At 37.8% G+C, this 24,552-nt stretch overlaps 3 protein-coding genes across 12 annotated transcripts in view; all 3 read right to left on the bottom strand.

The window, feature by feature from the left end:
• Positions 1-88: 88 nt before the first annotated feature.
• On the bottom strand, positions 89-1,564 carry LOC143213580 (uncharacterized). Its single transcript, XM_076433577.1, has 4 exons — positions 1,426-1,564; positions 1,242-1,356; positions 790-1,156; positions 89-711 (listed from the first exon to the last, which is right to left on the bottom strand). Exons 1-4 carry the CDS (start codon positions 1,513-1,515, stop codon positions 204-206), a joined length of 1,080 nt encoding a protein of 359 aa, XP_076289692.1. The 5' UTR covers positions 1,516-1,564; the 3' UTR covers positions 89-203.
• Positions 1,504-3,361, bottom strand: LOC143213583 (uncharacterized). The gene is made up of 6 exons (XM_076433582.1): positions 3,126-3,361; positions 2,882-3,032; positions 2,638-2,786; positions 2,338-2,560; positions 2,054-2,260; positions 1,504-1,995 (listed from the first exon to the last, which is right to left on the bottom strand). Exons 1-6 carry the CDS (start codon positions 3,162-3,164, stop codon positions 1,859-1,861), a joined length of 906 nt encoding a protein of 301 aa, XP_076289697.1. The 5' UTR covers positions 3,165-3,361; the 3' UTR covers positions 1,504-1,858.
• Positions 3,362-3,512: 151 nt separating this feature from the next.
• LOC143213576 (low-density lipoprotein receptor) overlaps positions 3,513-24,552 on the bottom strand; it is a 132,010-nt gene continuing 110,970 nt past the window's right edge. For 9 of the 10 annotated variants that reach the window (XM_076433561.1, XM_076433565.1, XM_076433566.1 and 6 more), the window contains 9 exons: positions 13,846-14,081; positions 11,060-11,264; positions 10,603-10,914; positions 10,223-10,523; positions 7,495-7,786; positions 6,928-7,408; positions 6,531-6,620; positions 5,720-5,988; positions 3,513-5,651 (listed from right to left, as the gene is read on the bottom strand). In XM_076433561.1, coding sequence (XP_076289676.1) covers positions 5,607-5,651; positions 5,720-5,988; positions 6,531-6,620; positions 6,928-7,408; positions 7,495-7,786; positions 10,223-10,523; positions 10,603-10,914; positions 11,060-11,264; positions 13,846-14,081 — 2,231 coding nt within the window. In that variant the 3' untranslated portion in view covers positions 3,513-5,606. The remainder of the gene's footprint in view (positions 5,652-5,719; positions 5,989-6,530; positions 6,621-6,927; positions 7,409-7,494; positions 7,787-10,222; positions 10,524-10,602; positions 10,915-11,059; positions 11,265-13,845; positions 14,082-24,552) is intronic. The other variant, XM_076433563.1, reaches the window with a different exon arrangement.

The following is a 24,552-nucleotide window of genomic DNA, read 5'->3' as shown; positions in this document are numbered from 1 at the left end:
GAAATAATTTCTCATGGATGATAATTAAAATTGTTGATTCAAGGAAATAAAATAAATATTTAGAGACATGTATATAAAAATTCTTTTATTTCTAATAGAAACAAGTGTTCATATATTGTATAAAAACTTGCTTTTACATACAATATTAAAATATTTCATGTAAACCTTTCTTGTACATTGTACATGATGAAAGGATAGTAGAATCACTTATTCGTTTCGCCATCATTTGCTTGCTCTTCTATATAAGTTTTCATCACTATACATTTCGTCATGTAACAATTACAAGGAACATCATGATCCACCTCTGCTGCATCCAACAACTCTAACTCCATGTTATACTGCCTAGGTTTAATAGAGTTTCTTCTCAGCTCTAATTTAAACGCAATAGGCTCGCCTTTCGTTACTTCCACGTCCGTAGGCAAAACGATAGCAGTTTGTTTCCAGTGAGTAGCTTCGCTGGAAGGACTCGTGGATAATTCCAAACCACCTGGGAACTCTGCATCGAACCAAATGCAAATTCCCTGATACTTCCCATCTTTCTTACAAATAGAAACATAATCCTCTCCTCCGAGCAGATCTAATTCTTTAATATCGATGCACCGTAGATCCAACCATGCCAATAACTTCCCTTCAGCCAAAAGGTCTTTGTCATCTACAAATAATACCTCTGGTTTCATTGATTTCATTTCCCTGTACTTCTGTCCAATGCATCTACAAAAAGCATGAAAATATTAAATACTATAACACAATAAAACTATTCGCTTATGTTAACGAACTATTTGTTATTACTTCATACTGACTCCATAAATGTCATCCCAAAAATTGTACATGGATGGCAATTGACACGGCGATGCATATAGTTTAGCAACAGACGGAAAGAGGATACCATCTTCTTTCAGAAAATTGTCTCTTGCGAAGAGAACAGAGTCCAACATTCCTTCGTGTACTAAATAAAAGCCCATCCACTCTGATACGATTATATCAACTTTTTCAATTGAATTTACATCGATGTCCTCCGCTTTGCTATGGATCACAGTAATCTTATCGTCCAGTTTATTCTCCTTTACAACTTCTGTGGTAAGTTTTGCTAAGTCGCTCGCTTCAACTGCATAAACTTTCTGTGCACCCGCTTGCGCGCAAAAAGCTGACAGTATTCCTAGAAATAAATCAATATGCATTGATACTGCTCTTTACATTTAAAAAATTGATACCGCTCTTCGAAACAAATTATAAAATAGTACCTGTTCCTGCACCAACATCCATAACAATTTTATTCTCAAATAATTGTTTAGAATTAGTAATCGCATTCTTGTACGTAAGAGTCCTTGACTTGTCGTTTAACATTAATTGATGCACCTGGAAATGGAATTAAACAGGATAACACATTTGAAATCAGAAATGCATAATATATGTTTGTATACACACATCAAGCTCTTCGTAACTCTTAAAATACTGATCCATGCTTTCACTTTCCATGATATACTGGGAAATATATCTACTAAATTGTATGTGCATACATATATTTTATTATTTTACAAAAAGTAATCGTACAGTTATAAAAATTAAATATTTTCTTTTTGGATAAATTACATATTCAATAACACTCAGCACAATATCTATCAGTAAATACACTCTTCCTAGAATTCCTAACCTTAACATGCGATAAACAGATATACATTATATAGCATTAGCACGTGGTCGACATAATGCATATGGCAGTTTTACACATGATTACATTCTCGATGCATAAATAAAATAAATTTGACAAGAATGTACATGATTCACGCTCTTACAAATCGATCTAAGCTAAATTTACATTCGAATATTTTTCGCTTTGTAATATACAGAAATATTTCCATTAATATTTAGGATTAGGTTTTTTGCTATCTATACTCTTTTGCTGTTCCTTTTCTTTCATTAATCTTTTAAACTCGGCTTGCTTCTCCATTTGCTTTCGTTTTCGCTCCATTCGTAAAAGTTCTTCCTCGTTCAGTTCTGCAATCATTTGCATGTAATTTCATATCAATTTTACATCAATCATTAATTAATCTACCTTTTTTCTGTTCCTGTTCCTTTCGATTAATTCCTTGCTCCTTTATAGAACTTACATCATCGGACTGCAACTGACATTTTACATTGTTTGTACTCTTTGCACCATTAAGTTTACTTGTACTTTCTGTTGGACTTTTTGATTTTGTGTCTATTCTTGGTACAGATATCTGTGCCTCCTGACTCGATGGGCTTTTCGAGCACGGTATTGCTTTTAAAAAATACCAAACAATAAGAACTATTCTACTATTCTCCCAAAGCTTCGGCAATAACAAATCTTGTGCGAACCTGGCCTGTCCCCTTCCTTGTTGGTTTTTTGGTTTTTAAATGGACTCGATTGTATATCAGCCTCGGCCATATCGCTATGAAAACTAGGTATGGAGCATTGTAAACTCTCTTTCTGACTATTATTATTGTGCGAATTAGGTTTTGTTAGTAGCTTCTCTATATCGTGCTCTATAAAATAACTAAAACAAGATAATACCTTCTTGAAAGCCTCTGTAAGAGAAACCTGAATACAAAAACCAAAAGTTAATTTTCCTCGCATGCAAAAATGTGAAACATCGAAGTACAAATATAATATCATACAATTCTTGCAGAATGCACTGCTAAACCTTTCGTAGCTCCTTCCGCATGAAAATAAGCCATATCCTCGTGGAATGTTCCATCGTGCAATTGAATCTTAACAAATGTTACACAGCCGCAAATGTATTTGCCCATGAAAGACTCTACAAAATCTAAAACAGTAGCACAGTAATAATAATAATAATAATAATACGTTTTCAATGTACTCCAAATAGTTTGTAACAATTAATAAAAATAAGTTACGCACCAACAGTTTGATTTGTCACGCTGTGGTTCCATTTTCCTTCTCCGAACACTCGATTAGCTAAAGTTATTAATTCTCTGTTAAGTGCTAATGTTTCGTTTAAATCTGATTTCTGAGGAACCATTGTATTATTCTGTTTTGAATTAGTGGCCGGCTAGAAGCATTAATTTACGTCAGGATTTGTAATATTATTCGTGTTCAACGATTCTTGTAGAACAATAATAATTACTTTTTGCCAAGTACTTACAATTTTGATACAAGAGGGATAATTAGTCGCATTACTCATAGTATCAGTTTTCAATAGTTTTGTTGGTAAACACTGATAAAACCGTTGTATTGCGTTGTATCAGCCGGTTTCAAAATGAACGCCATTATGCGAGATATCGTTCTAACGAGAGTGTATTTTCGATGTATCGATAGGTTCATTCCAAATTATATGCTCCGAAAGGTTTCTTTTATAAATTGTTTCGGATGATAGAGATGCGATTACTTTTTTAAAGGAATCATTGCGAAGAATAGAATCCCTGGAATTTAGCAAATTGACTAACGACTATCTTTGGTTAAAAAGTGATCCTATACCTTTGAGCGGCAATGTTTAAATTTATGCGCTACATTCGATGCATAACGCAGGAAAGAAATTAATTACTATTCTATATTTTCAAAGTACATTTTTACAAATTATACATTTTACACTTCTTAATAGGTATGATAATGATAAGGGTAGTGTGATTTATTTTGTATATTTATTTATACAATAATCATTATAATAAATTATATATATATATAATATATATTTATATTATGCGTGTGTAGTGATAATATATATTGCATAGAAATAATGTTTGACACGATTTTGGCGAATAGATCGGCTAAGTTATGCCTTGTGACTCACACAATTAATTGCAACCGATACTCACCACACTCTTGCTATCTTTTGATTAAAATCACCACCGAGCCTCTATTATTTTAATTTTGGACTTTGCTTTCTTGCACTCGCAGACAAGAACGTATGCTCGATTAAAAAGTAGCAAACATTAGTTTTCAACTTCGTCGGTTGGTTAGATCGAGTAATTTAGTTAGATCGAGTAAATTATCTTTGTAAAATTCGTTGAAAATGTTCGAGACGCAGTCTTCGAGGTATAATTTCTTGAAACGGACTGTACCGGGGGCTATCGTTTTGCGAATATTATTATGGCGATCGGAAAATATAATTTTGCTACTGATTAACGGACACAGCTCCTGGTTTCGCCCTAATATTATTATACTTTTTAGTAATCTTATCTAGGAGAACGTCTGTCTCACATTTAATTGTTTTAATACAGTAATCATAAAGTATATAATAAGTAAAACTCTTAAGCCGGAGGCGATAATTCTATACATATACACTGATTTTTCTTTTTAGTGGGTTGAAATACCTAAACAACAGTTTTACTTTAACACACAGTCCACTTAGTGTCATTGAGCTGATCTTATTACATCTAATTTGTGTCGAAACTATTCCGTTAGAATCATAAACGTTAACAGAATATTCGTGAGAGAACCGATGTCACCGTGATATGAGCCACCCACGTAAAACACAGGTCGTTGTTAAAAAATGTTTCCGCGAACGTGCTCGAAGCACCGGTTTTCTTTCTTGTCTCGTTTTAGTGACATAAAAGGAGAAATCTGCTTTTTTTTCTTTTCTTCATGTACAAAAATCAGATACAGATTATGCATGCTAAAACGCCATCCTCTTCAACTACATTACTGGGTTTTCGAATACAAGTATTGCTATCCTTAAGACCTATTATACGATACCGGAAAGAAGTTTACACACTGATTTCACGAAAAGATGTCCGATCGCTATTTATGTATCGATAACCGTTTAGACTCGAGAATTTCTTGGGACGTTTTCCTTTTCTTCTTCTTTTGGCACGACGAAGTACTTTACGATATACACGTTAAAACGTATTATAAATAATTCAACAAACTCGCAAAGAACTATACGGTAAAGGTTCTCAATATAATTCAATATTGTTACTAATGATCTTTAAAATTATCTCTATGATACACTTCGAATTTGTGTGTTATATACATGTGATTCTCCATAATGCAACAGTATTATCTATGTATTCCAACTGAAAGGTTTATGCTTCAGAACGTATATACTCTTACAGAGAATAAATAACGAAACAATAACAAGTTAAAGATCTTACGACGTAGATAAAAATATTCTATGTATTTATAATGTATATATATATATTTTTATATATATATTTATATAAATTTAAACGTAGATGCGACGTGTGACCCACACATTCATGTGTGCACGTGTGTGTGACAAATAGCGCTATATATTACACGTTACGCATTGTAAAACCGAGGAGAGAACGTTTACAAAGTAGGAATTCCTGATCCTTATTGAACTACTTGGAAACGGGCGCTCGTACGACACGCCTATTTGGCAGCAATTACAGTTTCACCTAGACATTTCTCCCTTTATGCCTCGGAGCAAATCTCAATGTTGCGCACGCACGCACATATACCATATAGTTCGAATGACGAGATGCTTAAATTTGTAAACAAATAGGCACAGTACAAAAACAAAAAAGTAAACATAATCACAGCTGAGTTGGCAGGCAGGCGGGCAAACGCAGGCGTACTATTGGACAGGCTCGCTCGACTTCTGTTACTTGGTCGACATTGTTTTCAACAGCCTGCTAAGCCCGTTTCATCGCCAGAGTGAGTCTTAAACGTAATCGTTAGTTCCAGGACTCGTTAAAGGCTCCTGAGCCTGTGTGGAAAGAAAAATATTAGTAGGACATCTTGTACGAAACGGTGTACGACGCGCTAATTAATTACCTCTTCTCCAACAGTAGCAGTGGGGAGTGGAAACCTATTCTTCTCAAGACTGAATTGATCTTCGGTGGTTTTCCTGTACACAGGATTGTCAAAATTCATACTCGTCACGTTACGGTGAAGATAATGCCTGTAACATAATACTGCGACCAACGCGAGGAGCAACAGCACAAACGACGCAACCCCTATCGCTATACCAGCAACCAAACCAGCATCCGTCGATTCAGTTGCAAGGCTACCCTTGCCATCTACATCGGTTGTCTGTGGCGGATCTAAAATCAAACATCAATTTATTACAGTATCTTTAATACTAGACTGCAGATTTTTTGCATTTACCACGAGAATCACTAGACGAGATAGAAAACTCTGAAAACATTTAAAATTAAAAATTGTATATTGTATTGTTTTCAGTTGATTAAAATTATCCGAAGAAGAAATGTTTATTTTGCATTGCATAGTACCATTGAAAAGCTTCTCATCGGTTACTTTCAGGAATCAATGAAAAAGTTGAAAGTGTCGTTAAGCATCAACTACGCATATAATACAGATCCCACGTTCTAATTATGCAGATCTTCATGCACTCGTGGCGTTTGCAAATCGCGAAACGACAGGTCAACGTTTGTATCAAACAGTAAAGTAAAATGATCTATGAAAATGGGAGTCTGCTTAAATGATCCGCAGAGGTCAGTTATTATCATCGCTAACGCGACCGTGGTAATTATATGCTGAACAGAATAAGCTAAAGCCGAGCATCTACGATCGTAAACAACGCGCGTATATTTAGCTACACCGGTAGGCGTGCAGTTATACTTACGAACGGTGGTGGTGGTGGTAACGTTGAACGGTTCGAGCCTCTTGAACGGCTTACTACTTTCCTGCGTGGTGGGCTCTACGGTTGTGGTTACTGGAATATCCCATATTCATGCAACACCGATGCAAAAAAACATAAGTAACAAAGTAATAAATAATAATCGAGTAAACGATAAATTTCTGTTTGCTATGGATTCGTAGAGTAATCTTATGCATGCCGTTTTCGAAAAGAGTCTCGCGAAGTATATACCATAAGCGTTAAGGTATTCTAACGACATGCAAGACGTACCATTCTACGTTATTCATTCGGTGCTATGTATAATACTATGTATTATATTATAAACGAATGCACGCAGCTCGGTTAGAAGAAACGATACGCTACTGTTCCGCGATCGACTCACCTTTCTCCACGCACATCAAACCATCGGGCAGCAATTTTAGGCCGTCTGGACAGGCGCAGCTGAGAAGAGGCGATTTCGCGTTGATCTTCGGGGCAGGCAGACACAAATGACTGCAGTGCCCATTCACAGCTTGACACTGGTTTACCCCGTCCGGTTGCCTGTACGGATGGTACACATGGACCACCATCGGGTGCTGCAGGGTTCGGTGGGACGTCACCGCTTCCACTTCCTTGCCGGTGAACTTGTTCGCTTTGAATATCGTTTCCTTGTCCCAGTCGGTCCAATAGACGTAGTCTTCGAACGTGGTGATGCTGAACGGGTGCCTCAACGAATCAGGGGAAAACAGGACCGTCCGTTTACCGGAACCATCGTAATTACACGATCCAATTATGTACAATTTCGCATCCACCCAGTACACCTTCTTGCCGACCAGGTCCAGGGTCAGACCGTTCGGCCAGGTCACGTCGTTGTCCACTATCACCTGCAACAGTATACACGCAGCGTGGGTAACGTTTCGAATATTTTTCGATCGAACATTCGGGTGAAAAGAGAGATCGATGAAGTTACCGTTCGATGGGAGCCGTCCATGCCAGCTTTCTCGATGCGAGCCTCGTCGCTCCAGTCGGTCCAGAACATCCACCCTTCCAAGGGGTTTAGAGCAATCGCCCTCGGCTCCTGTATGCGATCCTGTATAAGCGTCTTCCTCATGTTACCCTCGAAGTTGGCCAGTTCTATGGTATTCTTCTCGGAATCGGTCCAATAAATGTGACTGTAAATCCAGTCGACGGCCAGCCCGTCGGACGTCGTCAAGCCATCGTCGATGACGACCGTGCGCTCGTTTCCTTCGTCTATCGGAGCCCTGTAACGTCGCAAGAATCCATAAGAATTTTTCCAAAGACAGAATCGATAAATATGTTTCTTCTGTCGATCGTATTTGCTATTAATAAATGTTAAATGCTTTCGGCGCAACGGTTCGATCGTTTATTACTAGACTGCGGATTTTATGCATTTATGACAAAAATGGGTACGTACAATTTAAAACAAGGGACATGTAAAAAATATTTAAGGACATCAATGTGTTAATTTCAGCTTAATAAGATAATTAAAAGAAGAATACAATTTTTACTTGGCTCCTGTGTCCTGCAATCAATGCAAACATTTTTTATTTTGCAGAAAGATCCGCAATCTATTTATTACTAATTATGAGGCAATTTTGCTAATTATCAAACAAAATCAACGTTTCGATCCTAGTTTGGATCCTTTTCAAGATTTCTTTGAATCACGTCTGTAAAGTAAATATGTTATAATAATTTCGAAAACTGTTGAATGATTGAATATGAGGAATATACAGGGTGTCCAAGACCACCCGTCCAGGGGTGTTAATTTCCTAGATAAGCATATTCGGTAAAAATGTTTGGAATAAAAGTTGCAGGGATTAATGGAGGACGTACAGTGGCGAACAAAAGTTTAAGACCGCTCTGAAGAAGACGATAACTTTTTTAATATTGTACTATACGATTTGAACTTTTTTGGGAAGCTAGAGCAATTAGTTTACTTAAGAATGTGAAAAGAAATTTTTCAAAAATTGCAATTGATCGGAATTGTCGAAAAAATACTAAAAGTTGAATTTTCATCTTTTTTATGTGGGCCTACATTGAAAATTTAAAAAATACGTTTTGTAGATCCGTGTCAATTAAACATATTCTGAAAATTTCGTCAAAATCGGTCGACGTTGCAATGAGCTACAAGTTTAAAGATGGCAAAAGTTGCAGATTTTCACGATTTTCGGCAATAATCATCTCTGCAACGTCGACCGATTGTGACGAAATTTTCAGAATATATTTAGTTGACACAGATCTACGAAACGTATTTTTTAAATTTGCAATATAGGCCCACATAAAAAAGTGAAAAATTCAACTTTTAGTATTTTTTCGACAATTCCGATCAATTTCAATTTTTGATAAAATTTCTTTTCACATACTTTAGTAAACTAGCTCTAGCTCTAGCTCTAGCTTCCCAAAAAAGTTCAAATCGTATAGTACAATATTAAAAAAGTTATCGTCTTCTTTAGAGCGGTCTTAAACTTTTGTTCGCTACTGTATTTACTTTACAGACGCGATTCAAATAAATCTTGAAAAGGATCCAGACTAGGATCGAAACGTTGATTTTGTTGATAATTAGCAAAATTGCTTCATAATCAGTATTAAAGATCGAACCGTTGCACAGTGGTCCCAAATCGCGAAAAAACCAGCCAAAATCTCTAAATGTATTTGAATGCACCGAAAAATTCGTACTCTGGAGTTTTCGGGGTCGTTGATTACTAATATGAAGTTTAAATTCCAAAAAACAAAATGGCGGATCCAATATGGCGGACATATACATATATTAAAAAATGGTTAGGTCTGCTTGGGAAATGATCTCTTTAGGGTATTTGGGGTCACTGATTACAAATATGAACTCGAAAATTTGAAAAACAAAATGGCCGATTAAAATTTAGACAATAATTCGCATTAAATGTGTTTTGAGAGGTTGATAGGTAAAAATGTATAAATGACAAACAAAATTGTACTTTGTATATCAAGAATTAGTATAATTGTAAATTATGTACATAAGATTTAATCATCCGAATCGTTTTTCATTACTAAAAGTTGTGAAATTGCATTTTAAAATCCATAGAAATGAAACAAAGTTTACCCTCGTATGAGCAAACAGGAGACTATTGGAGGTTGGTTTTTATAAATTTTGAAAGATAAATGTATTAGCAACATGTCAGAGAAGGAATTTTGGTGGGAAAACGTGGGACTTTTAACTTATGTCTACGTTTCTACAATACGCGCATCAAGTTTTACCTTCTACGTTCTCCAAAGAATGTTGCCATCGTGTAACGTAATGACTAACAACAATTGTTGAGATACAAAAACAGGTAAACATTCTACTTATTTCAAGGAACAGCATCGATTTTGCAGAATTGAAATTGATGCACTATTTTGAAAGTTATGCGCTTTAGAAGGGGGAGTCAATTTCCTACTAATGCGCGCGACAAATGCTCATCAAACGAAGGCTAACTTTGAACTGACTGCAGATCCGTACCATAAACTTTTCACCTTTTTCCTTGGTGGCACATTCAGTGGTCATAACATCACTTTACCCAACCCTAGAATTACAAACTCCTAGGAGGAAGTTCATTTTTGAGGTTTTGGCCGTGTTTTCGGGATTTGGGACCACTGTGCGTTGCACCGAAAGCTTTTAACATTTATTGACAGAATCGATGGTTGGAAGAGGAATCGATGCTTACTTGTAGATCTTCTTCTCGCTCATGTCGCTCCAGAAGATCATACCCGTGCGGAATACAAAGTCCAAGGCTGCTGCCATCTTTGTGTTGTTTACTATCTCGGTCATCTCTTGTCGATCCAATGCTACCTTTCTGATGTCGTGTCGCCTGGTGAAGAGAAGGCTCGCGTGGCCTTCTGCTGCTTTGCAACGATTATGGTTCCTCGGGTCTCTGAGGTAACCGGTAGAGCAGTAGCACTTGAAGCTGCCCTTCTGGTTTAAGCAGAATTGGGAACAGCTGCCTGGCTCTAGGCACTCGTTTATGTCTAGAGAATAGAAATGAAACGCAGTGTTGCAACTTGGCTTTTTCTTTTGCAGAAGTTAGAACAATCGTGTATGTCTTACCGTCGCATGTTCGGTTATCGATTAATCTGTAGCCAGGGTTGCAGGCACATCGGAAACCGATAGGCAGATCGACGCAAAGTTGAGAACATCCGCCGTTGTTGGTCTGACATTCGTTTACACCGCAAAGCTCGTGGCTCTCGTCTTCCCAGCCGATGCAATCCCGATTCTTATTGCACACCTTGTGAAGAGGTATACAGGAACCCTCGCTACATTCAAACTGGGTCAGAGGATCGCAGGAGGCTGTTTTGCTTGTGCAATTCTTTTCGTCGCTTCCGTCCGGACACTCCACGTTCCCGTTGCAGTACAGATGGCCTACAATATTTCAATAATTTAGATTTGAAGACATCGCAATTCATCATGCTACGCAGAAAATTCTATTGCGCCGTGGACTATAGTAACTAAGCGATTGGGGGGCACACACATACTTATTTGCTCCGTAAATAGGTTGTTCAGGTACCTGAGATACAGGTGTGATGATCCTCGCATTGGAACTGATCGGGCCTGCAAGTGCTATTGTGGCATCGTTCCGGTGATTCGTCTGCACCGTTTGGACAATCTTTTCCCCCGTCGCATAACCATTCTGGATGTATGCATGTGAAATCGTCACCGCAGTCTATGAAGTTTGCATCACAGGGGCTGGCACGGCGGCTTTTCGGGTTGTCCTGAAAGACACGAAATTATATTCGAATCAGCAAGAGAAACTCAATTTTCAAATGGAATCGTCAACCTTCCAGTCGCAACTAATGTTGCGTGATTTAATTTGAATTCGACGCAACAATTCTCAGCGATGAAACTTTCTACATATCTATCTATGTATACATATATACAGGGTGAGTCACCTAACGTTGCCACTACAAATATCTTTGTTGTTTTCGAAGCCTAAGTATGAAGTCTACAAAATAAGGGGCTTCGAAAATGAGTGGTTAACGAGTAGACTGCAAATTTTTAATGGTTAATGCAAAATAATAATATTCTGTGTCTGTTATATGGACTAGGAGCTACTTAGAAAGTTTATACGTGCATGGGTAATTATAGTCACTGAATTCCTAATGGAAGGAACTATCATTGTAGGTGTTTAAAAAAGGGTGCATCCATTTAAATAAACAAAAATATTTTTGGTATCATGTGAACCCCACTGAACCCCCCCCCCATTCAACTTTGTCCTTTATTATCTTTAAACATTATCTTTAAAAACAACAAAGATATTTGAGGTGGCAACGTTAGGTGACTCACCCTGTTATACAATATAAAATAGAAAAGTATGTGTGTATGTATGTACAGTCAGGGACAAAAAGATAGAAAAGTATGTGTGTATGTATGTACAGTCAGGGACAAAAAGATAGAAAACCATATGCTTCTTTATGTTTTGATATAATAGCTGAAGAAAACATACATTTTAGTACGTCAGCTACATTCTACATATCGATAATAACCGTAAGCATACCGGAGATAGTATACATCGTGGGACAAAATGATAGCACATGTCTTTAAAAAATGGAATATACAAAGAGAATATACTCCTTATTTTTTATTACACAGAAATCATTTTTCCTGGTAGAGATTTATACACTCCTCAAAAGAATTAAGAGATCACTTGTGACAACCCGAAAAATTGGTCCCACTTTACGTGATCATAACTCCGTCAAAAATTGCTATATCGATATCGTTAAACAATAGTTTGAAAGCCCGAAACCTCTAGTTTCTCAGAAGCTCTGTTTAAAATTGTTGCTATGTTGGTTTTTTACAAAGTTATAGCGAGATGAAGACAACATGACCGTTAACAAAAATTTTGTGCAATTTTGGAACCTTACACGGGGAGTAACAAATTTTTTTGATAAATCGCGTTAATATCATTTGGAAAGGATATCTTTCCTGTGTAAATTGTGTGGTTGTTGAATATTGTGCGATTTTTTTAATTCTCATTCTTTATCTTATTTATTATTAGATTTTTTCACGCTGATTTGAAATCTGGTTTGGAAAAAATAACAATAAGGTAGTTTTGTTAACAAAAATCGATTTCTTGCAAAATCCTGACGTTGTAGACAAATTTTGAAACCAGATTTGAAATCAGCGTGAAAAAATCTATGGGAAATGATACATAGCATGTTAAAAAGAAATTTTTTCCACGCGTGGTACTAGAGAAACCACATTTTCTTGAAATTCTACATGTTTAACGATTTTTCTCAACGTTAAAAAACGTTCGTACTATAATCTCCCTATTTTTCCCATATTCTGCAAAGTTTCAGCTTTAATTAATAAAATTTCATCGCTCTATCTCATTTCTATCGAAAGTTCTTTGATTTTGAATCGAGTTTGGTCCAAATAGCCGCTGTACGTGGCGCGCTAATTGCTGCGAAGCACTAACTTCAAACACAGCTGCCATAGGTAAAAAATTATTGCAGCGAGTTCATGGGGTACTCAATCGAATCGGCAGAATCTCTGCTTCAATCTGACGTTCGGATCATGGTATTACGATCATTTCTCGTCGAGATACAGCGAGTCAAAGGAAAAATGGAAATTGTGCATTTTTTAAGCATATTTTCAGAAACACCTGGTATATCGAAATGTTAATGAAATTGAAAAAAAACAAAAGGAGTGCCTTGAAGAGAAAGAAACGCTCTTTCTATTGCTTTTTTGCACAAGATTCTACAATCATTTTTCGCTTTCTAGAGCCAGTTAAAGTTAAAAAGCCCATGTTTACTTCAATGTTGAATAACTCGAATAAAAAAAGTCGCACAATATGCAATAACCGCACAATTTACACAGGAAAGATAGCCCTTCCAAATGATATTAACGCGATTTATAAAAAAAATTTGTTGCTCCCCGTGTGATGTTCCAAAGTTGCACAAAATCTTTGATAACCATCAATGTTGTCTTCATCTCGCTATAACTCTGTGAAAAACCAACATAGCAATAATTTGAAGCAGAGCATCTGGAGCGAGTGGTTTCAGGCTTCCTAACCATTGTTTAACGATATCGATACGGCAATATTTGACGGAGTTATGATCACGTAAAGTGGGACCAATTTTTCGGGTTCGCAAAAGTGATCCCTTAATTCTTTTGAGGAGTGTAATTCTTCTAGCCTTACAGAAAAAAGTGAAGTCGTTTGGTCCATTCATAAAGAAGTTATTCCGATTTAAAGAGCATGTGATCAGTTTTCAAGGAAAATCATAGAAATGGAAAACTGTAAAATCTATCAACTTGCCCCGTGTGTCAGCCCTAGTGTAATGATCGTTTACGAACCAAGCATCCAATTTCGTCGGCCCGATTCGGGCAATCAGCGTCCCCGTCGCACCTCCACTTGGAAGTGATGCAACGATGATCGGAGCAGGCGAATTCGGTCTTCGGATTACAGGTGGCCAGCTTGCAGTCGGCCTCGTCGCTGCCATCCTCGCAGTCGTCGTCGCTATCGCAGACCCAGGGTTGCGGTATGCATTGTTTGTTGGTGCACGTGAACTCGTCGGATCGACAGGTGTCGTCTAATAGAGAAACGCGCGTTTCAGGAACAGAAGAATCAAACGGCATTAGAAACGATACCCACGATCACGCTTTAATTAACCCTTTGAGTGCCCGATCAACCGTGTACGATCTCTAATTGCATCCCGACGCATCGATGAACCGGGGAAACCTGTCGTCAACCTGTTCGTCATTGCCCTCGTATCTCCGCGACCTTTCCTCGCTTCGTCAACTTGGACGAAATGGTCGACGTTCGAGGAATTTAATTAGGAACACCACGTATAATTCGATGCGGCACTCAAAGGCGTAATTTGCTAATTAAAACACGAAGATGCGCTATCCGATTCTTATCGCTCGTGAAATCTTTCACGAGCGACAGGAATTCGTTGGGAAGAAGCACGATTCCAAGCTAGTTCAGTTTCACCCTGATTTTATAGGGGAAATTCGTCTAAGTCTGTTGTGTTGAAATGATTGTACTACTTACTAAAAAAGAAGAGTTTGCTAAAGCCACACAACCGATCGGCGTCGTTTATCAGCGACTCGATGAAATAAATCCATTGGGGTTCAACGCGCTTCACATGAACGATGTAGGATTAACCGGAGTGAATAGTGCGCGAATAGCGAATAACCAATATCGCGTGTTTTTATAAATCAACAACACCGTTACCGCGTAAATATTGTTTCTGTAACTGATAAATGAATTCTGCTCTGCAACGAATCGGTTCCGAACAATTATCACTGCGGATTTCTACACGAATACAATTTTTGTTTTTCATAGACTTCCTAAACTTGACAATTGAATTTCTGTATGTTGCAAAGGTGTAGCAATCGTGCCTCTTCCGTACGACCCTAAAGACAACTCATTTCTTCCGTGTAGAATCATTTGGAAATACGGATCGACGCGACGTTCGCGTGAAACGCCGAGCTCGTTAAAGCGCATGGAAACGTATGCGTCGATGGAATCATCCGAGCAGATATTCTTCATCGAAGTTTCCACTTTGAGGGAGAAATATGAAATTGCTCGGAATTGAATCTAAACGAGAGGCTCGTTCGCTATCTCCGCGAGAGCTGCGTTTAAACGATAGGAAGAATAGTTTGGCGGCCTCGCGAGACCATATCGCGCTCCGGAAGAAATAAGTTCCTTAGCACGGTCCTGTAATTAAGCGAGGCAATTAACCGGTGCTCGATCAACGACAAGCGCGGTCTGGTGCGCTGTTACGACGACACGGTGCGGCGTGACATTAACTCTGCCATACACAGTAAAAAGCTACTTGCTCGTCTACGGAACTACAACAGGCTGGATCGTTCTCACGGGAAACGCGTTCACTGTACTGGCTGTTCGCAAGGAGATCCGAAAATTCTCTTTACTCCGTTCTAATTTTGTTATATTGCCATTAGACCACGCGTTTTACGCGTTCTGCGCATTCTCTTGCTAATGAAAGACCGCTTTGTCACACAGAGACGTACTCTCTTCCTCGTTGAAATATTTAGTTCGCTTCTTACTCAACCTTTCGCCTCTTTGCTTCTTTGTTTAATTGGACTTGAGCACGTTTTGCAAAACGGAGATGCAACCTGGTCCTCTTCCAAATTTTTATTTACTTTCTTACGCATATTCGAACTTTCTCAATTTTAGTCTAGCAGACTAAGATTGGTCCAGCAGCCCCACCCACAATTTTTACTGTATTGTGTGGAAAACAATGGTTTTAGGTTGAGAGATAACCCCTAAAATTTTAAGTCGCTGATCCTTTGTATAAGGATGATATGAGGGTAAATACTCTTAACTGCATCATTTTTTTTCGGTTGTTAATTAAGATATTCAGATGAAGAAAAACGAAAATACTCAAACTTACCTCCTTCATATCATACATTTTTTTCACCATTGTGAGCAAATTATTAAGGGTAGAAAAAAATCATTTACTTTTTTAGGGGTGGGAATTGCAAGCAGCCCTTCGAGTGATGCTTCCAAATAATTCAAGAACAATGTTCTCTTGCTTATCTAACATATAAAAAAGTTTCAAGGTGGTCGGATTGGTGAAACATAGTTAAATATTGAAAAACAATGGAATTACGTCATTATAATGGTTATAATATATAGTTATAATGTATAGAGTGCAGTGTTTCTTACGACTCTAATTAACAATTAAAAACGATACTTTTAGTGATTTCGGCGCACTGGTTCGATCAAGTATTATAAAATAAACACTATTTGCAAATTTTCACAAAATCTCTATTTCAACGTTTCGATCTTCTTTTAGATCATTTTCAAGAAATCTTTAAAGATTTAACAATTCTTATCAGGATATTAAGTCCCTTCTTGATCAATTATTACACAGATAGTGAAAACATTATTTCGCCAAGACCCATTTTGAAGGTTCCTTAAAGGATATAAAATGACATTTCTTGAAAAAATGTTTCAGACAAAAGTTTCTTGTTTTTTTTCGCATAAAATTCGAATCCGTAGTAAAAAATACCATGTTCCATTTGAAAAATGTAACTTCCGGTCTCAATCACCTATTTCCGGCCGAAACCGGAAATGAAAAATATCACCATTTGATACAACGCATCTGATTTATAAAAGAAACACTTTGAATTTTTGAAAATAACATATTTTCTAGATTATAAATGGGTGGTAGGGTGGTCTGAGACACCCTGTACATGTATAATATAACCACATATAAAACTATATACTACTTATGTAATATTATTTACATGTACCTATCAATTAACCCAGGCAGTATGCTATCTCGTGGAATTAATGAGGAATAATAACATTTTAAATATTGAATATGTAAAGGAATCTGACAATATTATAAGGGTGAAAGTTCACTCGAGGCATATTAATCGCAAATGTTATCAATAATACATTGAATATGTCGTAAGAGCATAGACATATAGAGATAGACTGCGCCGTCTTATGGGCGAGTTGAAGCCCACAATGGCGGCGCGCGGTACAAAGAGTGAGAGAGAGAGCATTAGCCGGGGTCCATAGCGCTCTCTTTCTATATGATGTGTCGACACATCAATTAGAAAGAGAGCGCTATGGACCCCGGCTAATGCTCTCTCTCTCTCGCACGCCGCCATTGTGGGCTTCAGCGCTTCGTTCAGGCCGCGCAGTCTATCTCTATATGTCTATGCGTAAGAGAAACACTGTACTGTACATTATACCATTATAATGACGTAATTTCTCTCATTTGTTTTTCAATATTTAACTATGTTCCACCAATCCGACCACCTTGAAACTTTTTTATATGTTAGATAAGCAAGAGAACATTGTTCTTGAATTTTTTGGAAGCATCACTCGAAGGGCTGCTTGCAATTCCCACCCCTAAAAAAGTAAATGATTTTTTTCTACCCTTAATAATTTGCTCACAATGGTGAAAAAAATGTATGATATGAAGAAGGTAAGTTTGAGTATTTTCGTTTTTCTTCATCTGAATATCTTAATTAACAACCGAGAAAAAAAATGATGCAGTTAAGAGTATTTACCCTCATATCATCCTTATACGAAGGATTAGCGACTTAAATTTTAGGGAGTTATCTTTCAACCTAAAACCATTGTTTTCTACACAATATCAATAAAAATTGTAGGTGGGATCGCTGGACCAATCTTAGTCTGCTAGACTAAAATTGAGAAAGTTCGAATATGCTTAAGAAATTAACTAAAAATTTGGAAGAGGACCAGGTTGCATCTCCGTTTTGCAAAACGTGCTCAAGTCCAATTAAACAAAGAGGCTAAAGAGGCGAAAGGTTTAGTAAGAAGCGAACTAAAAATTTCAACGAGCACCAGAGTACGTTTCTGCGTGACAAAGCGGTCTTCCATTAGCTGCTAGACCCAGCGAATATATTACAAGATTTTAAGGATAATGTTATTCTCAATTTCCGAAGATTTGACCATTTAAAGAAAAAAGATAGATAGACGGAAATGAAGAGTTAAGAGTGCGTTCCGTACGCGTGACTCCAGCCGCTTGCAATTGACGCGGGCGATTTGTATTTCGCAGAACGTACAGCAGTCGATTTACTGACATTTTAAAAGCGGTCCAACCACAGCCAAGTACAGTGCACCGTTTTCGATCACGATCAAGCGAACACAAACTAACCGCTACCTTGCAATACTCGAGTAACATTGAACACTAGAATTCGATAGAAACGTAGAATTGCAAGCTTTGGATTAGCACGCCCCAATGGAGACTTTCAAAAGGTTCAAATCTGCTGGTAACTGGAAGCGAAATCGAATATGATCCAGAAGTTGATTAAACTAAGCTACTTTCATGGAATTGTATCGATAACGAGTGTTGTTCCTGATTAATCCCATTATCGAACAATTCATTATACAATATAACCACAATTACGAGGAAATAATTATACCGTGGCCGGTGAACTCGAAATCAGAATTACGAAGCGTGCTAATCCGAACCTTACTGCAAGCTGAAACATTTAAATGTTCTCAAACATCATTTTCCTTTCGGAGAAGTATTAATTAACAGCAGACACACATTGTATGTTCGAGGTTTTCCAGTTAAAAGGTATAACATATCGACTGTAATAAACATAGGGCGAAGGGTCGCTGCAAGCTGGATAAGGAAGTTTCGAAAATAACAGAGAAATACTACAGGAACAGCATCGACATAAAACACGTTTATTGCCACGGCGGCGAACAAATCATTGGTCACTTAATAACGAGAAATCGACGTGGTGCGAATTGCCTTAAACTTTACAATGGAACAATATATGGGGGAGGAGGGGGGCAGTTTGCGGAAACAAGAAGCTCATGCGCGGAATTTATTAACACTTTACCTCCACCAGAGACATGTTAAAAAGAAGCGCGTAGCAAGTATGCGTCACCGAAGCTATTGTTGAACACCGACGTGTTTTACGCAGTGCGAAGCAATTACAGCTTAAACTGTTTCTCCGGTCGTTTTTAATTCCAACGCACATATCAATTACGCGAGCACACCGCGAGTATTAAGAAGCCCATCTACAACCCCTGGCAGAATGTTTCCGATCGGAGGCATTGATACGGATTTTAAAGAAAACATTCACAATTTTGAAAAACGATGGAAAACGACAAAATAACATAAGCTTCCATTTCTTATAACAAAGAAACGAGAAAATAAACAAAATGTTACACGGAAAAAAGTTCCCGATTATGTAATAGAACAGCTGGAAGAAAATTTCCGATTCGATTTATACTGTTCAACACCAAATTTGTTCGACAATTAGTGTTAGATGATTATTATAGAGTTTTTCGCACTGATTCCGAATCTGCCATTAATTTTTTCCTAATATTGGATTGTTCTGTGCAGCAAAAGATTCTGTAGACTTTCCCGAATACAGCGATATCCGATATTAATACATTATGAATGTTTAAACATGTTTAAAGAATCGTTAAAGATAGAGAGACACCACTTTCGCCTCAATTGTTGAGGATATTTTTCAGTTTATATTAAAAAATAAGGGTCCAGCGTAAAATAGAACTGTATTACGCGATAGAGCAGACTTTTATCTTGAGAAATCACTCTTTAAAGTTTGCAACGTCGACGTTTTTTCGAACCAAAAAGCAAAATATCTTCTCCCGACATGAGTTGCCGCCAGTGACGGAATGCGGAGCGGCGAACGGCCGTACTAATGGCGAGCGCCACTGGCGGAAAATCATGTCGGGCGAAGATATTTTGCTGTTTGGTTCGAAAAAACGTCGACGTTGTAAACTTTAAAGGGTAGTTTCTCAAGATAAAAGTCTGCTCTATCGCGTGATATAGTTAGATTTTACGCTGGACCATTATTTTTTAAGATAAACTGAAAAATATCCTCAACAATTGGTGCAAAAGTGGTGTCTCTCCATCTTTAACGATTCTTTAAATATGTTTAAATATTTATAATGTATTAATATTGGATATCACTGTATTCGGGAAAGTCTACAGAATCTTTTGCTGTAAAGAACAATCCGATACCTTTTAGTATTACCTTTCAGATTCGGAATCAGCGCAAAAAACTCTATAAGAATCATCCAACAGTAATTGTTTAACGATGTTGGACAGTGTAAATCGAATCGGAAACTTTCTCCCAGCTGGTCTATTAATCGGGAACTTTTTTCCGAGTAACATTTTGTTTATTTTCTCGTTTCTTTGTTATAAGAAATGGAAGCTTATGTTATTTCGTTGTTTTTCATTCTTCAATAAGCCCCTTTTCATTTCCCATCAGTTTCAACTGCATAAAGTAATATTTTATACTTCTAAATTGTGAATGTTTTCTCTAAAATCCGTATCAATGCCTCCGATCGGAAACATTCTGCCCGGGGTTGTATTAAGAAGCCCCGATGCTTCCGGTTCAAAAATCATCCCGAGATAATCTCGAAAAGGGAGACAGTTGCGCTCGAAAAGAAGTCACGCGAACGCAACTCCGTTACTTCGTGTATATGCTGCATGGAGGTAAGAATTTTTAAATTAACTTTCATTCTTTGCATACTTCGCTTGAAATTTGATTTTGTTTAAAGGAAATTATATGAAGTAATACGAGGCAACGAATATATAATTGGACGCTATTCCGCAAACGTGGAAGAGCATAGAAAAATGTTATGGTACGTTTTGAACCGCAAGCACTTGCAAAAAGATTTTGCAGTAACTTAGGCGACCCAGTATGCAGACGATGTCGGTAAGAATAAGGTTGTAGGATGAAGGGTGAAGGGCCTTTGGGGATTTAAAAACTCGAGTGAACTATATGCACCGGAAACGTAGAATTTTCCGCGTTCAGGCGTCCGTTTGAAAGCACAGTGCGTTTCTGGGGATTAGGGACGATGTTAAAATCGGCATTAAAAAGCGTGGCGGAGATGCAACTGAATAGGATGCACCGGGCGACAAAGGGTGTCGGGTGCGTGGAAACGGAGGTCGAGTGGATATTATCGCGAAGAAGCGAATGTTACTTATGGCTGCCGCGGTCTCCGGCGATGAGACTAATTAAGGAACGGGGGATGGCAACGATAATCGTAATAATTACATCTGGAGCGTAATAAAAAGGACAACGGGGGTCCGCGCAGCGCGACGCCCGGGACCGGCGCGGCGTACGCGCAACAATTATTAATTAGAAGCGTGCCGGGCGGTGCAGCGTGCAACGATTGCAGCCAGGAGAGCACACGGTGTTCCCGATTAATCCCTGAAATACGAAGCGGACCGGCCGTTTTCAGCTGGTTCTGCTTGTATATTACGTCGCGGGCTCTCCACGACGACGCCGAACTTTTAATATCCACCGTAATAAGCAGCCGACGCCGACACCAGCCCCCATCGCGATATTAACAGTCCATCAGCTCCCCTTTTGTTTAATAATTCTCTCGGCGGCGCGCGCGGCAATCCAATAAATCGCAACTTTTCGACCGTCGCGAGATCCACACTCGCCGACCGCCAATTTATCATGCCAACTTTTCCTCCTCAACAATTCTTTGCGGAGCAAATAATCTCGACATTCGGAAACCTGTTCCTTTTACTTCGGAAATTCAACCTTTTCATTAATCCCAGAGTTTCGAATCCAACGAAATTTCGTTTCTTTTTCAAGTCCCCGTCCAGGGGACACTCTTCCGCTTCCGACTTTTTCGGAATTTTGTTATAGTCCCATATATTTTTTGAATTTCTGATTCTCCGAGACTTTCACCTTGCTAGTTATACATATTCTCAAGGGTCCGGCAATTTTTAACTCCCTTTCGACGTTCTATTGGATTGGCAACAAAGTAATTTCGGTTTTCGCTAATAGATGGCGTCATGTTTTGTTTGATTGACTTCTGTTAACGTTGCGTTTGTTTTCTTTCTGACATTTCATAACTGCATCTTTTAGGTTACTTTTGAAGCAAATTACACGTAATTTTGATTAAAATTGTTAGTTCTGTGTCAATTTGAACATGGAGTGCAAAAACGAACATTATAGGCACATATTGCTTTTTTATTTCCGTAAAGGTAAAAAAGCTGCCGAGGCTCACAAAGATATATGTGAAGTTTATGGTGTGGATTGTTTAACAGAACGTATGTGCCAGAATTGGTTTAAAAAATTCCGTTCTGAAAATTTCTCACTTGAAGACGACCAACGTTCTGGTCGACTATCTGAAGTTGATGATGACCAAATGAAAGCCATTATCGAATCGGATCGTCATATAACTGTCCGAGAGATTGCAGACAGGTTAAATGTCTCGCATACAACTATAGAATATCGTTTAAAAAGTCTCGGAATCGTTAAGAAGCTCGATATTTGGGTTCCAAACGAATTGAAAGCAATTTACTTAACTCAACGCATCAACATATGGGATATGCATCTCAAACGAAATGAAGTCGACCCTTCTCTGCAGCGAATCATCACTGGTGATGAGAAATGGGTTGTTTACAATAACACAACTCGAAAACGATCATGGTCCAAGCGTGATGAATCAGCCCAAACCACACCGAAAGCTGAATTGCACCAAAAGAAGATCATGTTGTCAATTTGCTGGGATTACAAAGGTATTGCGTATTTTGAGCTGCTCCCAAGGAACCAAACCATCAATTCAGATGTTTATTGTCGACAACTAACAAAACTGGACATAGCAATCATAGAAAAACGGCCAGAATTGGAAAATCGCAAAGGAATCGTGTTCCACTATGATAACGTTAGGCCGCACACATATTTGGTAACACGTGAAAAGTTATTGGAGCTTGGTTGGGAAGTCATGTCACATCCACCATATATAAAACTCTTTGAATGGTAAAACATTCACTAATGATGATGATCTGAAATCGCACTTGGATCAGTTTTTCACCGACAAGGATCAGAAGTTTTATGAGCGCGGAATTATGAAGCTACCAGAAAGATGGCAAAAGATCATAGAACAAAATGGAAAATATTTTATTGATCAAAGTTCATTGCTTTGATAAAAAATTGGATTTTATTTTACCTAAAAATACCGAAATTACTTTCTTGCCAACCTAATAGTTCGCGCTCTTCTGCTCTCGCTCGAATTTCTAGCTCTTTTTCTTTCGACGCTTCTAATTCACACGGTTTTCCAAACTTTCGATTTGTTCACTTTTAATTTATTATATATTCTCTTTCTTTTAGTCCTGTGACTTTTAGCTCCTTTTCGACGCCCCAGTTTGCACATTTCTTCTCTCGCTGTTTAATGTATAGCTCTTTCACGTTTCACGTTCACACGTTTTTCGAAGTTTTGATTTGTACGCTTTTGAGTTTCTAATTTACGTTCTCTTCCTCTTGGCCTTGTGACTTTTATTCTACGTTGAAAACTTTGTAGTTTGCGTTTTTCCTCTTTCGCTCTCTAACGTGCAGTTTCCGTTTTTTATGCACACTAATTTCTAATTTATGTACTGTTTCTCTTGGCTTTGCGATCTTTATTCCTCTTTTTGAACGTTCCAGTTTGATTTCTTCTTCTTTCAGCGTTTTTAGAATTTCGGTACGTACACTCTTTAGTTTCTAATTTATATTCTTCTTTTTCGGCCCCTCTAATTTTGACCAACCCTTCTTGTCGTCCTAATTTGTGCTTTGTTTCCCTAAGCTTTCCGACATTCGTATATTTTTTGGATTTTCTAATTTTATATATCCTTTTTCAACGTTCTAATTTGCACCTCTCTTCTTTTAACGTTCCATTTTGTACATTCTCTCTTTCAACGTTCTAATTAGAATTGTTCTTCCTCTGAAAGTACAAAATTGTATTTTCCTCTCTCAGCATCCTAACTAACTTTAGTTTTCACGACTTTCTACTTTACATTTACTTTCTTTCGACTTTCCAGTTTGTACGTTTTCTTTGTAATTTGTAATTTACACTATTCCCTTCTGACATTCTAATACACGTATATTTTTGTTCGAAAAATTCTGACTTCTATTTCTCCAACAGAAAATTTGCATGAAACTTGCATCTTTAACCAATTAATTATCTAATTAATTTCACAAAGTTCCGTCGTCGAACAATTCATATTTTCACGCCGTAAAAACTCAACGAAATTTCAATTTGTTTTTCTTTTCATGTTTCGGTGTCAACGTAGCCTCGACGAGAAGCATTGCCATCCTTTCCGCGTTTTCGGCGACAAAAGCGTTGTTTCGCGAACAATTTACCGCCGCGCGATCGATAATAACGTCGAACTTTATAATTAAAACAGTAACGAGGTTGCATGCATGCTTTTTAAATAGTTGTAATCACGTTTCGGGTCGAAATGTTTCGGAAAGGTACGAAGAGGTGCTCGAAGCTTTTTGATCAACGACTGGCGTGTCCATTATTAAACCAATCGTGTATTAACTCTTAACTAACGGAGCCCGAAGGCCTTGTTACATAATTAACAAAGTGGAATAAAGCGCCGATAAATGGAGAATTTCACTTGTTACTAGCTATCCAACTCTTTTACGGGCCTGGCACCGAGTTTTAACGATACCGAGAATAGATTGGACGGAGTTTCGGTTGCGGTATTAAAATAATTCATAAAACTCGACGCTCTGGAACCGTCAAACTCTTTATTTTGACCGTTCCTTTTATCGTTT

Source organism: Lasioglossum baleicum, chromosome 11 (assembly GCF_051020765.1).
Source record: "Lasioglossum baleicum chromosome 11, iyLasBale1, whole genome shotgun sequence".
Taxonomy (NCBI): domain Eukaryota; kingdom Metazoa; phylum Arthropoda; class Insecta; order Hymenoptera; family Halictidae; genus Lasioglossum; species Lasioglossum baleicum.
The sequence above is the reverse complement of the archived record's forward strand: the minus strand, read 5'-3'. Positions and strand labels throughout refer to the sequence as shown.

Coding starts and splice junctions, on each gene's coding strand:
- LOC143213580 (XM_076433577.1), bottom strand. CDS start 1,515: ATGCACATACAATTTAGTAGATATATTTCCCAGTATATCATGGAAAGT. Junction 1,357..1,425: donor AGAGTTACGAAGAGCTTGAT/GTGTGTATACAA, acceptor TTCCATTTCCAG/GTGCATCAATTAATGTTAAA. Junction 712..789: donor ATTTATGGAGTCAGTATGAA/GTAATAACAAAT, acceptor TGCTTTTTGTAG/ATGCATTGGACAGAAGTACA.
- LOC143213583 (XM_076433582.1), bottom strand. CDS start 3,164: ATGAGTAATGCGACTAATTATCCCTCTTGTATCAAAATT. Junction 3,033..3,125: donor ATCCCTCTTGTATCAAAATT/GTAAGTACTTGG, acceptor TAATGCTTCTAG/CCGGCCACTAATTCAAAACA. Junction 2,261..2,337: donor CAAGGAAGGGGACAGGCCAG/GTTCGCACAAGA, acceptor ATTTTTTAAAAG/CAATACCGTGCTCGAAAAGC.